At 48.5% G+C, this 14,599-nt stretch overlaps 1 protein-coding gene across 7 annotated transcripts in view; it reads right to left on the bottom strand.

Annotated features, from left to right (window-relative positions):
• MAPT (microtubule associated protein tau) overlaps window positions 1–14,599 on the bottom strand; it is a 114,842-nt gene that overhangs the window by 47,065 nt on the left and 53,178 nt on the right. For all 7 annotated transcript variants that reach the window (XM_058284453.1, XM_058284457.1, XM_058284441.2 and 4 more), the window contains exon 2: window positions 10,363–10,521. In XM_058284453.1, coding sequence (XP_058140436.1) covers window positions 10,363–10,504 — 142 coding nt within the window. In that variant the 5' untranslated portion in view covers window positions 10,505–10,521. The remainder of the gene's footprint in view (window positions 1–10,362; window positions 10,522–14,599) is intronic.

Genomic DNA, 14,599 nt, shown 5'->3' with positions numbered 1-14,599 from the left:
ATTAATGGCAAACGGACACTGGGAAAACATTCAGAGCTCCAGCTCTTTCCTTTGAAAAGGCATCTGCTCAGGGCAGGCACAGTGCCTGCTTTTACATGGACATTTGAAGCATGTCTGGATTTCACTCAGGTCCCTGCACAGAAAGATACTCAAGTATCGCTCATCAATACTGTTATGTATGAAAAGTCAGCTACGGTTTCCTACTGAAAGCTGTACTTTCAGAAGCCCAAATGGCCAAAGTGACCAACAACCACTCCCTCTACCACAAAGATCCTTGGTAAAGTGGCTAGGGTTTGCTTTCTAGAAATGAGGAAATCTGCCTCCTCTGCCTGCAAGTACTGACCTGTCCCCTCCCCTGCGGTACCTCCTATCAGGAATTGACCCGCCTTGGTCATTTTAGGGGGTTATCAATGCTTCACTCAGTATCTCAGGACCTGGTGAGCCAAGGTCTTAAAATCTAGAAGGTCAACACTTTTTTATTTTAAGCTGTGTGACTCCAGGCCAGCCTCCCTCACCCTCAGTTTCCTCTCCCTGTAAAATGGGCATGGTAGTAGTTCCATTCTACCACAAGGCTGCTGTGCGCAGGAAGCAGCTTAGAGCTTGTTCAAACACTGAGCACCGAGCCTGGCCTGTGAGGGGCCCTCACTGAGTGCTGTGATTACTGCTGCAGCTGGGGGTGAGGGGCCCAGGAAAGCGCTGCTCCCTCATCAGAACGTATTTCTCGAAGTGCCTATAGTGGAGGTGGCAACGAGATGGAGACATCACGGGGGCGGTCCGAGAGCTCCCGTGCAGGGCGCTGACCACTGGCCTGCCTGGACAGATGCGCTCTGGCCATCGGAGGGTAAGTCAAGGCTCACCTTGCCAGCACAGCCGGCTGGGGTTAACACCCCATTAAGCGCCTGGAAATTGCAAACAGCTGCCCCGCACTCCTGCTTCCTGCTCTCCTTGGGAATGGAGAACCGATCTGCCTCGGGACAGAGCTGGACAGCTAAAGGCCACACCTTCCTGCCTCCTGTGCAGGCTGGGGAGGCCGAGGAGACGTCAGAGGAGGTTGCTGGACAGGCCGGGCAGGAAGCAGCTGCACAGGGGCCAGCTCTGCCCAGAGGAGCGCGCTTGGTGCCCACCACCCGCTCCTCCTTTCCCGTGGCCTCTGAACCACGAGACGCCTGGAAGACGGAAGCATGCGCTCCCGACAGCGGGGTGGCAGGAGGGGCCTGGGTGCCAGCCTCCACCCATGCCCAGGAGAGGCCTCCCGCCAGGCCTGCCTGCCCACCGCACGACTTTGTGTGGGAGAAATAAACCCCTATCTTGTTGATACCCTTGACATCTGGGGCGCCTTTCATATATACACAAACACATTCCCCAGGGGCAGAGCTTCTGTAGAACGACGGGAGGGCAGGGCGAGGAGACCAGGAAGGGTCGGTCCAGCCCCGACGCGAGGATGCGGGTTGGTGAGCGATGCCCCTCGTGCCCCCCCCCCAAAGCGGGCCGCGTCAGGCTCCTTCACCCCCTCTGAGAAACCAGGCTCCCCACGGGGGCCACCCTGCGTCTCGGCGCAGAGCCCCTCCAGCCCACCCCTAAGCCTGTTCTGCACCCGGGCCTGGGTCCACGTGCCTGCGGGAACTCCGGCAGCTCTCACTGGCCTTGCCAGAAACCAACCCCACCCCTGCCCCTCCACCTGCCTCCCCTACCTGTACTTCAACTTCTATGTGTTTTTAAAATTTTATTTTTTACACACCATTCTCTTGGCATTTTAGTCTCAAAACCATCTTCTCAGGACCCTCAGACAGGTTTGAGATCTTCCTGGATCCAAAGAGATGCTCTTTCTCCCACCTGGACCACCTCCCACCCCATCCGCAGCTCAGGAAGTCCCACCTCCCCGTCACGATCCCGCTCAAGCCCCGCTTCCCCCTGCAGCCCTCCCACCAGCACCCCTGCCCGAGCTCCCCCCCTCAAACCCCCACCACCCCACCTCCTCCACACACGGGCTGCCCTGCCCATCACGCACTCCCCACGAGGCCTGGAAAAGCCGTGCCGAGACAGCACCTGTCTCACAGACAGAAAGTAGATGAGAGGATGCCAGGGGCTGGACGAGGGGGCAGATACTACGCTTCATGGGAACAGGGTTCCTGTCTGGGGTGATGACAGGTTTTGGTGATGGTGGCAGTGAAGGTAGCACACAGTGAAAGTGATGGATGCCACTGAATTGTTCACACAAGAGTGGTTGTGGCAGTTTGGGATTATGTTTGAAAACTCGTCTGGTCCCTCTGGGCATGATAATGCTTTGACTGTATGAGATTCAGCTGAGATGTCTGATTAAATCACATGACGATTAGGGCTTTGATTCAACCACGTCATTATAGTATGACTCAGTATTGAGTCCCAGCTGCCTTGGTGGGCTGACCAGACTCTCACGTGGAAGTAGATGCACGAAGATATACAGAGGATCCTGTGGCCCCAGGAAGAGAGAGGAGCTGATAATTTACAGCTGACCTCGGGAGGAGACCAGAGCAGCTGAGCCCAGAAAGAAACGAGCCCCAGAGGAAGAGAGACAAGCCCTCTTCCAGCATACAGCTGAGATAGAAGCAGCTGGGGCCATGGAGCCTTAAGAGGGAAGAGGAAGGCTGAACCCTCGCAGACACTGCCGCCATCTTGCTTCAACACGTGGCAACAGACTTTGGGTGAGGAAATACCTCTTACAGTAACTTGAGGTGGACTCTTTATGACCTTGTGACTGTAAGCTTCTACCCCAAATAAATACCCTTTATAAAAGCCAACATATTTCTGGTACTTTGCATCAGCACCCTTTGGCTGACTAGTACAGTGGCTAAAATGGGAAAATGTCTTGTATATAGGTTACCACAATAATTTTTTAAAAAAAATCGAAGTTTGTGGTGAAGAGGTTGGATGGGGGTGAAGCAGAATGTGGGACCTCCGCGTGCTGTGTGAGGGTGTGACAAAGGACTGACCAGGCCATTGGCCAACTAGCTGATGGTGGCCTCACGGATGTGAGGGAGAAACCAGGGCAGTGAGCACTGAGCTCCGCTCTGACTTGTAAGGTTTTGGGCGTGGTCGGCCGGGGACAGGTGTCCAGAGGTGCGATTCATGAACAGGTGCCATCCATGTCTGGGCAAAGCCACAGCCATGAGGCTGGGGAAGATTCCAGTGCAAGTGATTGTAGGCAGAGGACCCAGCCCTGGGGCACCAAGGGATGAAGGGCAAGGGAAGGCAGAAGAGTGGGTAAAGCAGATGCGGAAAATGCCTGCGAGGAAGAAGAACCACAAGAGAACAGGGAACGCTCATCTGAAAGGGACATGGGCTGCATCCTGGGCAGACGCGGACCTGCCACCGGCTCTCATCTCCCAGGGTCCCCATCACACCTAGAAGTGCAGAGCAGCAGCGGGGACCTCAGGAGGCTCCAGGAGGCTCCATGAAAGCCTCTTTGTCTGGGCTGGGGGCAGCATAAGAGTCAGTTCCAGGATGGGTGGGGGTTGGTTCTGTGCATGAAGCTGAATTCAAAGATGAAAAAGGCAAATGGTGTTCAAGTGCCTGCAAGATCAGACACCCACATCCTTTGCCAAAAGGCACTCCCTGGCCGCCACCCAGCCCTGGCCGCACCCATCCAGCGTAAGACTGGCTAATTGGAAACAAGCTTCAGCAGACACCCAGCTCCCTGGTCCTGGAGCTTGCAGAGAGACAGGAAAGAACACCTGCAAACTGCCTCAAGAAGGTGTTGGAAGAAGCATCATGCAAACTGTCTTCGAGTCTTCTTATTAAACAGTCTTGACTGGCAGGCGCAGGAGTGTACGGGCATGAGGAGGATGCCCCAAGCAGACAGGGCCCTCTAAACGCCTCTCCCCCACCCAGCCCTGCCATCCTCCTCATTTGCATTTTCCTTGTTAAACTCCTGGGAGGGAAGGAAGAACGAGGAGGGCCTCTTTTCGATGTCTCATCTGGAAGCTCTAACAAGTTAACCATCAACACCCATTTTTATTCATTAGAGTGCATTATAAGTTAACCAACTTTCACCCATTTTATAGCTTTCTGTGTACAATCCTATCCTAACTTTTAGCATCTACTTATATACCTTTTTCTATTTTATAGGTAGTTTCTTGTTATCATCTCAAATAATCTGTCATTTATCTGAAATGTTGCCAGTAAAGATGACTCCTTCTGCCAAGTCAAATGCCATCACTCCTCATGTAAAACAACTCAACTCATTCTAAATTCCCAGTAGCAAGGACTTGATGAGAATTAGGAAAATCTCTTAGGACCTACCTTCTTGGGAATTCTTTTTTCTTTCTTCTCTTTTCTTTTTTGGTAAACAAATGATTTTAAAATGCTTTCCTTTGATAGCATTTTCAATAAGGTTAGCAATTTGAAATTTGCATAATATATCCATATCACATATATTTTAGCATGGAATTCTAGTCATGTTATATATTAAAGAATTGAATAGTTTTAGGAAATATACTTGAGACAACACTGAAACAAAATAATTTGGTAAACTTAGTTCTTTACAAATTAAATTTAGTTTCTCCTTCAAAAATAAGGGTGGCAAAAACACTTTTTCTGGTATTTTTTTCAATGAACTTTTAGTTTTAGGTTTACAGAACAATTGAGGAGATGGTACCAAGAATTACTGTATACTCACACCCAGTTTCCCTTATCTTATATTTTGGAACATTTGTTGCAGCATTATGTATATAATGTTTTTTCTTAAGTTGTTTTATTTTGAAATATTTTCAGAAAAAAATTTTACAACAAAAAAAGTTGTGAAAAAAGCACAAAGAGTTCCCTGATACCCTTTACCCAGGTTCCCTAAATGTTAACACCTTACATTGCTTTAGTTTGATGATCAAACCCAGGAAATCAACCTTGATATGTACCATTAGCTAATCTACAGTCCTTATTTAAATTTCACCCACGTCCCAAGATCCGACATGGCATTTAAGCCTCGAGTCTCCTTAGCCTCCTCTGATCTGGGATGGACCCCCTGGTCTGCCTCTGTCTTTCATTTGAAGAGTGACTGGTCAGTTATTTTGTAGAACATATAATATATATATTTTATTACAGAAATTGTAAGTTTACAAAACAATCATGCATAAAACACAGGATCCACATATACTACCCCATCACCAACAGCATGCATTGGTGAGATACATTTGTTACTACTGATGAGAGCACTTTATAAAAAAATGTGCTTTTAAAAAATAGTAGTTACCTTTGTTACAACTGATGAAAGATTATTCAAATAGTTCTATCATCCATTATTTACATTAGTTGTATTTTTCCCCATATACCACCCTTTTATTATTGCCTTATATTTGTAATATACAATTTGCTATAATTCATGAAAGAACATTCTTGTACTATTCACTACAGTTCATCATCTATAACAGGGTTCACTGTGTGGCACAGTCCTATGTTTTATCTTTTAATTTTTATTCTGTTTATATATATATATATCCTAAAGTTTCCACATTTAACCACATTCACCTATATAGTTTGGTGCTGTTGATTACGCTCACAATAATGTGCTACCATCATCACCATCCATTTCCAAACCTTTTCCATCAGCCTAAATAGAAATTCCATACAAGTTACATATCAACTCCCCATTCTCTAGCTCCAATCTATCTCCTAGTAACCTATATTCTAACTCTAGGAGTTTGCTTCTTATAATTAGATCATAACAGTGAAATCATACAATATTTGTCCTTTTGTGTCTTATTTCACTCAACATAATGTCCTCAAAGTTCATCCATGTTGTCACATGCATCAGGACTTCAATCCTTTTTTACAGCTAAATAATATTCCATTTTATATATATCCCATTTTGTTTATCCATTCATTTGCTGAGGGACACTTGGGTTGCTGCCATCTTTTGGCAATTGTGAATAATGCCACTATGAACATTGGTGTGCAAATATCTGCTTGAGTCCCTGCTTTCAGTTCTTTGGGTAGATACCTAGTAGTGGGATTGCCAGGTCATTTGGTACTCCCATACTTAGCTTCCTGATGAAGACAGCCAAGCTGTGTTCCATAGTGGCTGCATCATTTTACATTCCCACCAGCAATGAATGACTACTCCTATTTCTCCATATCATCTCCAACACTTGTAGATTTTCTGTTTTTTAATTATGGCCATTCCAGTAGGTGTGAAATGACACATCTCATTGTAGTTTTGATTTGCATTTCTCTAATGCCAGTGATGTTAAGCATCTTTTTCATGTGCTTGTTAGCCATCTGTAGTTCCTCTTTGAAGAAATATCTATTCAAGTCTTTTGCCCATTTTTTTTTAAGATTTTATTTTTTAAAATTTATCTCCCCTCCCCCCACCCCAGTTGTCTGCTCTCTGTGTCCATTCGCTGCATGTTCTTCTGTGTCCGCTTCCATTCCCAACAGCAGCCTAGGAATCTGTGTCTCTTTTTTTGTTGCGCCATCTTGCTGCCTCAGCTCTCCATGTATACGGTGCCACTCCTGGGTAGGCTGGACTTTCTTTCGCGCTGGGCATCTCTCCTTACGGGGCGCACTTCTTGCGCGTGGGGCTCCCCTATGCGGGGGACACCCCTGCGTGGCAGGGCACTCTTTGCGCGCATCAACACTGTGCGTGGGCCAGCTCCACATGGGTCAAGGAGGCCCGGGGTTTGAACTTTGGACCTCCCATGTGGTAGGCAGACACCCTATCCATTGGGCCAAGTCTGCTTCCCTGTTTTGCCCATTTTTAAATTGGGTTGTCTGCCTTTTTATTGTTGAGCTGTAAGATCCCTCCTTCCCTCCCTCGCCATCTCCCTCCCTCCCTCCTTTCTTCCTTCCTTCCTAGGTACCAGAGCCGGGGACTGAACCTGGGGACCTCATAAGTGGGAAGCTGACACTCCACCACTGAGCCAAATTGGCTCCCCTGAGCTGGATTTTTCGTTTGTTTTGCTTGTTGTTGTTTGTTTGTTTGTTTGATGTTTTGTTTTTTTTAGGAGGGCCTGGGACCCGAACCTGTGACTTCCCATATGGGAAGCAGGTGCTTACCACTTGTTTTTTTATTGTTTTTTTTTTCTCCTTCCCCCTCCCCGCTGCCCTGCTGGTTTTTTGCTGTGTCCATTCTCTGTGTGATCTTCTGTATCTATTTCTCTTTTTGTCTTCTCATTTTTCTCCTCTAGGATTCACCAGGATTTGATCCTGGGGACCTCTGATGTGGAGAGAGGTTCCCTGTCACCTGTTTCACCTCAATTCCTGGTTTCTGTTTACACCTCAACTCGACTCTCCTCTTTGTTTTTCTTTTGTTGTGTCATCATCTTGCTGCGTGACTCACTTGCGTGGGCACTGGCTTGCCTTGCGGGCATGCTTTTTTTTTTTTTTTTTTACCAGGAGGACCCAGAGATCAAACCTGGGTCCTCCCATATGGTAGGCGGAAGCCTTATCACTTGAGCCATAACCACTTCCCCTAAGTTTCTTTATATATTCTGAGTATTAAATCATTATCGGATATGTGGTTTTCAAATATTTTCTCCCACTGATAGGCTGTCTTTTCATTTCCTTGACAAAGTCCTTCGATGCACAAAAGATTTTAATTTTGAGGAGGTCCCATTTATCTATTTTTTCTTTTATTGCTTGTGCTTTGACTGTCAAGTCTAGGAAACCATTGCCTACCACAATATCTTGAAAACACTTCCCTACATTTTCTTCTAGGAGTTTTATGGCCCTAGTTCTTACATTTAGGTATTTGATCTGTTCTGAGTTTGTTTTTGTACAAGGTGTGAGATTCTTTTGTATATGGATAGCCAGGATAGAATGTATATTTTCTTAATTTAAATTTTTAACTAGGCTACCCTGCTCTAAATACATTGTCATTTTTCATCAGCACAATTCACACAGGGCAGAATTCAGTACACTGCAATTCTAACTTGGATTGCACCCCTGAGAGTTTAATTACTGAAATCCTAAGAGGACGTGTTTGAAAGAGTGACAAGGGACAAACACAGCCCGGTGGAGCTAGAGACACAGTTCTGACCTAGCAGCACCTTGTTCCAGCTCTGTAATCTTAGAGAAGTCTCCACTCCCAGAAACTCCGCTTGTCATCTGCAAACTGGGGCAGCTAATATCTGCCCTGCCCACTTCCTGGTTGTTGTAAGGAACATTCAAGACGGTGGTGAAAGCCCTTTGTCAATGGTCAAGGTGCAGGAAAAGGCCTGAAATGTCATTTAAAGATACTTCCAATGGGGAGGAGATGTGGCTCAAGCAGCTGAGCACCTGGTTCCTACACGGGAGGTCCCGGGTTCAGTCCCCTGGCTGGGTACCATAAAAAAATAATTTTTTTTAAAAAAAGTACTTCCCTTGTAAGTAGTGGCCATATACGTTATCATCAAGTTAGGACCCTTGAAATAAAAGCCATGCTACTACTAATGACTGAGACAGACATGCATCCTCCTGTGGGCCTGGGCTTCTGTCAGGGAAAGAAGCAAGACACGCCCCTGATCCTAATCTACCTGGGGGGGGGTGGAGTCAAGGCAAACCTTTTGGGGTTGAGGCCACAGCGCTGCCCACCCTTCCTTAACACACCTTGGGTGTCTGGGTGAGAAAGCAGGGAGGGACTGTGGGGGGCTGGGGAGGAGGAAGAAGAAAAGACAAGGGGAGAAAGAGAGGGAGAGAAGGAAAAGGAGAGAGAAAGTGTGAGAAGAAAAAAGGGATAGGGAAGGCACAGAGGAAGGAAGGGACTGAGAGGGGTTAATACGGATTTCCTAATTCAGAGCTCCTCTGCTCCCTCAGTGGGGAGATGAAATTTAGCATCATTGGCTTGATCGAAGCTACCGCCTGGGAAAGATCAAAAAGCACATGTCTTGGGTGGACTTGGCCCAGTGGTTAGGGCGTCCGTCTACCACATGGGAGGGCCGCGGTTCAAACCCCGGGCCTCCTTGACCCATGTGCAGCTGGCCCATGCTTAGTGCTGATGCACACAAGGAGTGCCCTGCCATGCAGGGGTGTCCCCCGCGTAGGGGAGCCCCACATGCAAGGAGTGCACCCCGTAAGGAGAGCCGCCCAGCACGAAAGAAAGTGCAGCCTGCCTAGGAATGGTGCCGCACACATGGAGAGCTGACACAACAAGATGAGGCAGCAAAAAGAAACACAAATTCCCGTGCCGCCGACAACAACAGAAGTGGACAAAGAAGACGCAGCAAATAGACACAGAGAACAGACAACCAGGGTGGGGGGGGGAGGGGAGAGAAATAAATAAATAAAAATCTTTAAAAAAAAAAAAGCACATTTCTTACCACTCCTGGTACCACTCCTGGTACCTGGCAGCTGGCAGGGCAAGTTGGGGCTGACTGGGCTGATTTGGGCTTGGCTGGAGCATGATTCTCCTCCTCAATCCCCTCACCTAGACCTCCCTGGGAAGAGGTGCCCACTTCACCTCCCTCCAACTTGGAACCCACTTTTCTAACTCCCAAACTCCTCTTAATCCATCATGCTCCCCGTTTAAAGACACAGAAAGCAGCCTTTGAAACAAGGAGCCCTGCAAGGTGCCCTTGACACCTCTCAAGGTCAGGAGGGTGGCTCCTCGTGCAGGGCAGCTGGCAGTCCCCGCTTCCCAGACTCTGGGGACCTCCCTGCTGACCCCACCACCTCCTCCAAAGACTCTTCTGGATAGATGTTCCAAGAAAAGGCCACCACCTCCCTTGGAGCTCCACAGTGTCCATCCATCACCCCACATCCCAAGCTGCAAGGAGTTTTAATATTTTTTGTGCTAAAAGAGAAAAGCCAGTTGTTTGCCACTTTTGGTCCTTAGATGTGGGTCTGAAGGGCAGAGACCATGCCCTTCTCAGGCGTGGGAGAGGGCCCTGTGGCTCCACGGGCTCCTGCACTAGGGAGTCAGACAGCAAAATGAAACAGCCCTTCAGAAGGGAGGCGAGGGGGCCAAGCCAGGGTGGCCAACAGGCTGTTACAGAACAGTTAGAGATCAATGCAGTTTATTAATGTGGGCACATTAAGAATCCCAGAGCTGCCCAACTCTCACCAAATAAGGGCCAGGCAGGCCCGATTTAAGAAAGATAAAAACAAGGTAGACAGCCATTTATTTTGCATGTGGATGGTACTGCTGATTTATAGGTTAACAAATGTGGCTAAAGGCTCAAGGGAACCCCAGGATTTATTAGGGTGACAAGCCCCCTGTACTCTTTGTTCCACTACATTTACTCATTTGGCAAACTCTGCTTTGGAAGGGCAAATTTTCAAATAATCTCACATTTTGAGGTTTCATGCTACTGTCAATCCAACACAATGAAACTCCCTTAAAAATCTGTGCAAACCCTCCCTGCAACCCGTTCCACAGCAGCTGGGCTGGCCGTGCTCCCCAAGGCGCCCACTAACCTTTCAGGCCGTGGCCCGTGTCTGCCTCGTGGTCTTGCAGCAGGGTGTAGCCCCCCTGGGAGGGCACGTCTTTCCTCTCCCCCATCCCGTACGCCCCAGGGTGGTCGTCCATCGTGTCGAAATCCTGGCGTGGCTCAGCCATCCCGGTTCAAGGCTCACCTGCGGAAGGAAGGCGGTTGGTGAGGACGGCGATGTCCAGCTGGGGGACCCGGGTGAGTGCCGGGAGGGCTGGGGGGTGGAGGGGGCCCGGGAGGGGGAGGTGCTCCCTCCCCCGGCTCACGGCAGACAGGATCTCGGCCTCCCCCCACCCCCAGCCACCCAAATGCCCAGCCCCGTCTTGCGCCCCATCCCTGCCAACGTGCGCTTCTAATTCATCGATATCACCTCGGCCGGTCTTCAAACCCAGTGGGTAAGGCGGGTTTCCCAGCCAAGAGCTCTTTCCACGGCGTTAGAAAATCAATGCCTACAAGTCTGACCATTTTTTAATGGACAGGGAAGGCCCAAACAAGGCGGGGGGCATTCCTGGTGAGGGAAATGAGGCCTAGAGAGACAAAGGGGTGTCCAACTGGCGGCCACTGCACAGCAAAACCAGCTTTGGCCGCTGGGCCCTGACCACCCCAGCTCTGAGCTGAACGCGTCTCCCTGGGCGTGGGGGCGGGCGCCTCCACTCTGCGCGTCCACCCTGGCCCCAGGCTGTGCATTCGGAGGGTGGCTCTCCCAGGGGCCGAGTCCCACCAGGGCCCAGACTATGAGCAGCACGTCCCCCTGCGCCCCAAAAGCCCGGGGCCAGGAGCTGCTGCTTCAGCTCCACAGAGCCTACTGGAAACTATCATTTCCTTGAACTCTGTGCGCCTCTTCATTGAAAATATCTGCTTATTTTAAATATAACTCATTATTTAGAGTTTTTGGGCCTTTGAATGGGGCACTTTGCTCTGGTTCATGCTGCTTTGGTTTAGCACATTTGACATTTTTATCCCTATCATATGAGCCTCTTTAATTTTGGCAACTTCCTTTTAAATTATCTATCTCTTATTGCTTATTTTCTATTTTTATTTATTTTTATTGTTATCTTTTAAGTCAACCCCCCCCCCCCCATTCTAGATACTTTCATTCTCTTTAAAAGTGTATAATTTTTGGTCTTGATTTTTTAAAAAAAATTTATTTATTTATTTCCTCTCCTCCCTGTTGTCTGCTCTCTGTGTCCATTCGCTGTGTGTTCTTCTGTGTCTGCTTGGATTCTCATCAGGCAGCACTGGGGATCTGTGTTTCTTAGGTGTCATCTTGCTGTATCAGCTCTCTGTGTGTGTGGCACCACCCCTGGGCAGGCTGCGGTTTCGTACAGGGCAGCTCTCCTTGAAGGGCGCACTCTTTGCATGGGGGGCACACTTACGTGGTGGCATCCCTGCGTGGGCTGGCACTCCTGCGCAGCAGCACAGTGTGTGTGCCAGCTCACCACACAAGCCAGGAGGCCCTGGGTATTGAACCCTTGGACTTCCTTTATGGTAGGCAGATGCTCTATCTGTTGAGCCACATCTGTTTCCCAGTCTTGATTTTTTTGTTTTTACCCTTTCAAAATACCAACTATGTTTTGATTTATTTCACATACTTATATTGCTTCATTATTTTTACTTTTATTAATTTTTACCCAGATTTATTTTAAACATTCATTTAATTAACATTCCCCACCCTACCCCCATGGCTTTTTACATGCTGTCTGCTCTGTGTCCATTTGCTGTGTGTTCTTCTGTCTGTATTTATTTCCCCTCCCCCCCTTGCAGCTTGCTTGCTGTCTGCTCTCTGTGTCCATTCATTGCATGTTCTTCTGTGTTTTTGCTTGTCTCCCTTTTTTGTTGCGTCACCTTACTGAGTTGGCTCTCTATGGCGCTTACGAGCTGAGTGGTGCTCTGCGGTGTCTGCAGCCTGGGCAGCGCTCTGCAGCACTTTGCAGGCCAGGTGGCTCTCCGCAGCGTGCAGGCGAGCCTGCCTTCACAAGGACGCCCCGGGATGTGAACCCAGGGCCTCCCATATGGTAGATGGGAGCCCAACTGATTGAGCCACAGCCACTTCCCTCATTTAATTAACATTTTAACTTTTTATTTTGAAATAATTTAAAACTTACAGAAGAGTTGGAAGCAGGTGCTCAACCGCTTGATATCCGTTCCCTGATGTTCCTTTTTTTTTTTTTGATTTATTTATTTATTTAATCTCCCCCCTCCCCGGTTGTCTGTTCTCTGTGTCTATTTGCTGCGTCTTGTTTCTTTGTCCACTTTTGTTGTCGTCAGCGGCACGGGACGTGTGGGCGGTGCCTTTCCTGGGCAGGCTGTTCTTTCTTTTCACGCTGGGCGGCTCTCCCTACGGGGCGCACTACTTGCGCGTGGGGCTCCCCTACGCGGGGGACACCCCTGCGTGGCAGGGCACTCCTTGCGCGCATCAGCACTGCGCATGGCCAGCTCCACACGGGTCAAGGAGGCCCGGGGTTTGAACCGCGGACCTCCCATGTGGTAGGCGGACGCCCTAACCACTGGGCCAAGTCCGTTTCCTGTGATGTTCCTTTTTAGGATTAATTTATTTATTTCTTCCCCGTGCCTCCCAATTGTTTGTGCTTGCTGTCTACTCTCTGTGTCTGTTTGTTGTGTGCTCTCTGTGTCTGCTCTTCTTCTTTTGTAGGAGGCACTGGGAACTGAACTTGGGACCCCTCATGTGATAGGTGGGCACTCAAATGCTTGAGCCGCATCTGCTTCTCTAATGTTGCCTTTTATTAAAACCAAAAAAACTTTTTTTTTTTCTCTTTACTTTGGGCAACTTCAGTGTTCAAGAGAATTAAAGTATTTCCAGAGCAATAACAATTGCCCCCATGCAGAGGGCACTTTTAAAGTCACGGGGAAAAAAAAAAAAAGTCACGGAAATAGTGGTATTTCCTGATGCCAAGCATTCTCTAAATGTTTTATGAGTTGCTGAATGTTCTAAAATCCACAGTCTTATCTCTGACAGATGCTGGAACAGCAATATCAGTTGTGAGCTACCGGGCGGAGAGTGGAGCAGGACCCTCCTCATAGCACTCCCAGGCTGCTGTGGTGGGGGCAGCCAGCATCCTGGCTCCGTGTTTAGACAAGGGAGCCGCTGCCATGCTCACATAGTTCCCCTCCTCCCCCTGCTGGTGTGGGGGTGCCTGAGCTCCCTTCTGTACCCATAGTGTCAGATAAGAAGCTGGCTAGAGCTGGGATGACCCAGGAGGGTCTTGAGAATGAGGTCAGTGGAACCTTTTCCTGGTGGGGAGAATTTAAATGGAAAGCATGAAGATGGCGTGTTACTTTTATCTCTATTGTTTTTCTTTACGCGGTACCAGGGATTGAACCCAGGGCCTCAGACATGGGAAGCAGGTGCTCAATCACTTTTTTTTAAAAAATTTTTTAAATTTTATTTATTTCTCTCCCTTTTCCCCCCACCCCAGTTATCTGTTCTCTGTGTCCATTTGCTGCGTGTTATTCTTTGTCCGCTTCTGTTGTTGTCGGTGGCACGGGAATCTGTTTCTTTTTGTTGCGTCATCTTGCTGTGTCAGTTCTCTGTGTGTGCGGCACCATTCTTGGGCAGGCTGAATTTTCTTTTGCACTGGGCAGCTCTCCTTACGGGGCGCATTCCTTGTGCGTGGGGCTCCCCTACGCAGGGGACACCCCTGGGTGGCACGGCACTCCTTGTGCACGTCAGCACTGCACGTGGGCCAGTTCCACACGGGACAAGGAGGCCCAGGGTTTGAACCACGGACCTCCCATGCGGTAGACGGACGCCCTACCATTGGGTCAAGTCCGCTTCCCAGTGCTCAATCACTTGAGCTACATCCACTCCCTATCTCTATTCTTTTTTTTTTTTAAGGGTGTTTTATTTTTTTATTTTTTATTTTTTTCTCTTTATTTTTTTAATGTTACATTCAAAAATATGAGGTCCCCATATACCTCCCACTCCCTTCATCCCACTCCTCCGCCCATAACAACAACCTCCTCCATCATCATGAGACATTCATTCTATTTGGTGAATACATCTGAGTCTATCTCTATTCTTGAGCTCAGTTTGCCCCAATCTGATGTTTGCCCATATTTTATTGAAATCATGACTTTTAGGGAAAGCAGTTCTTCCTAAGGAGCCTGGGAAGTGTGACACATCGGGGACCCACCTGCTGCAATTGCTTGCCTCACTCTGCTCACCATTAAGGCATGGAAATCCCAAAGACCACCCGCCCTCC

Source organism: Dasypus novemcinctus, chromosome 21 (genome assembly GCF_030445035.2).
Source record: "Dasypus novemcinctus isolate mDasNov1 chromosome 21, mDasNov1.1.hap2, whole genome shotgun sequence".
Classification (NCBI taxonomy): Eukaryota; Metazoa; Chordata; class Mammalia; order Cingulata; family Dasypodidae; genus Dasypus; species Dasypus novemcinctus.
This window is presented reverse-complemented; position numbering and strand designations above follow the sequence as displayed.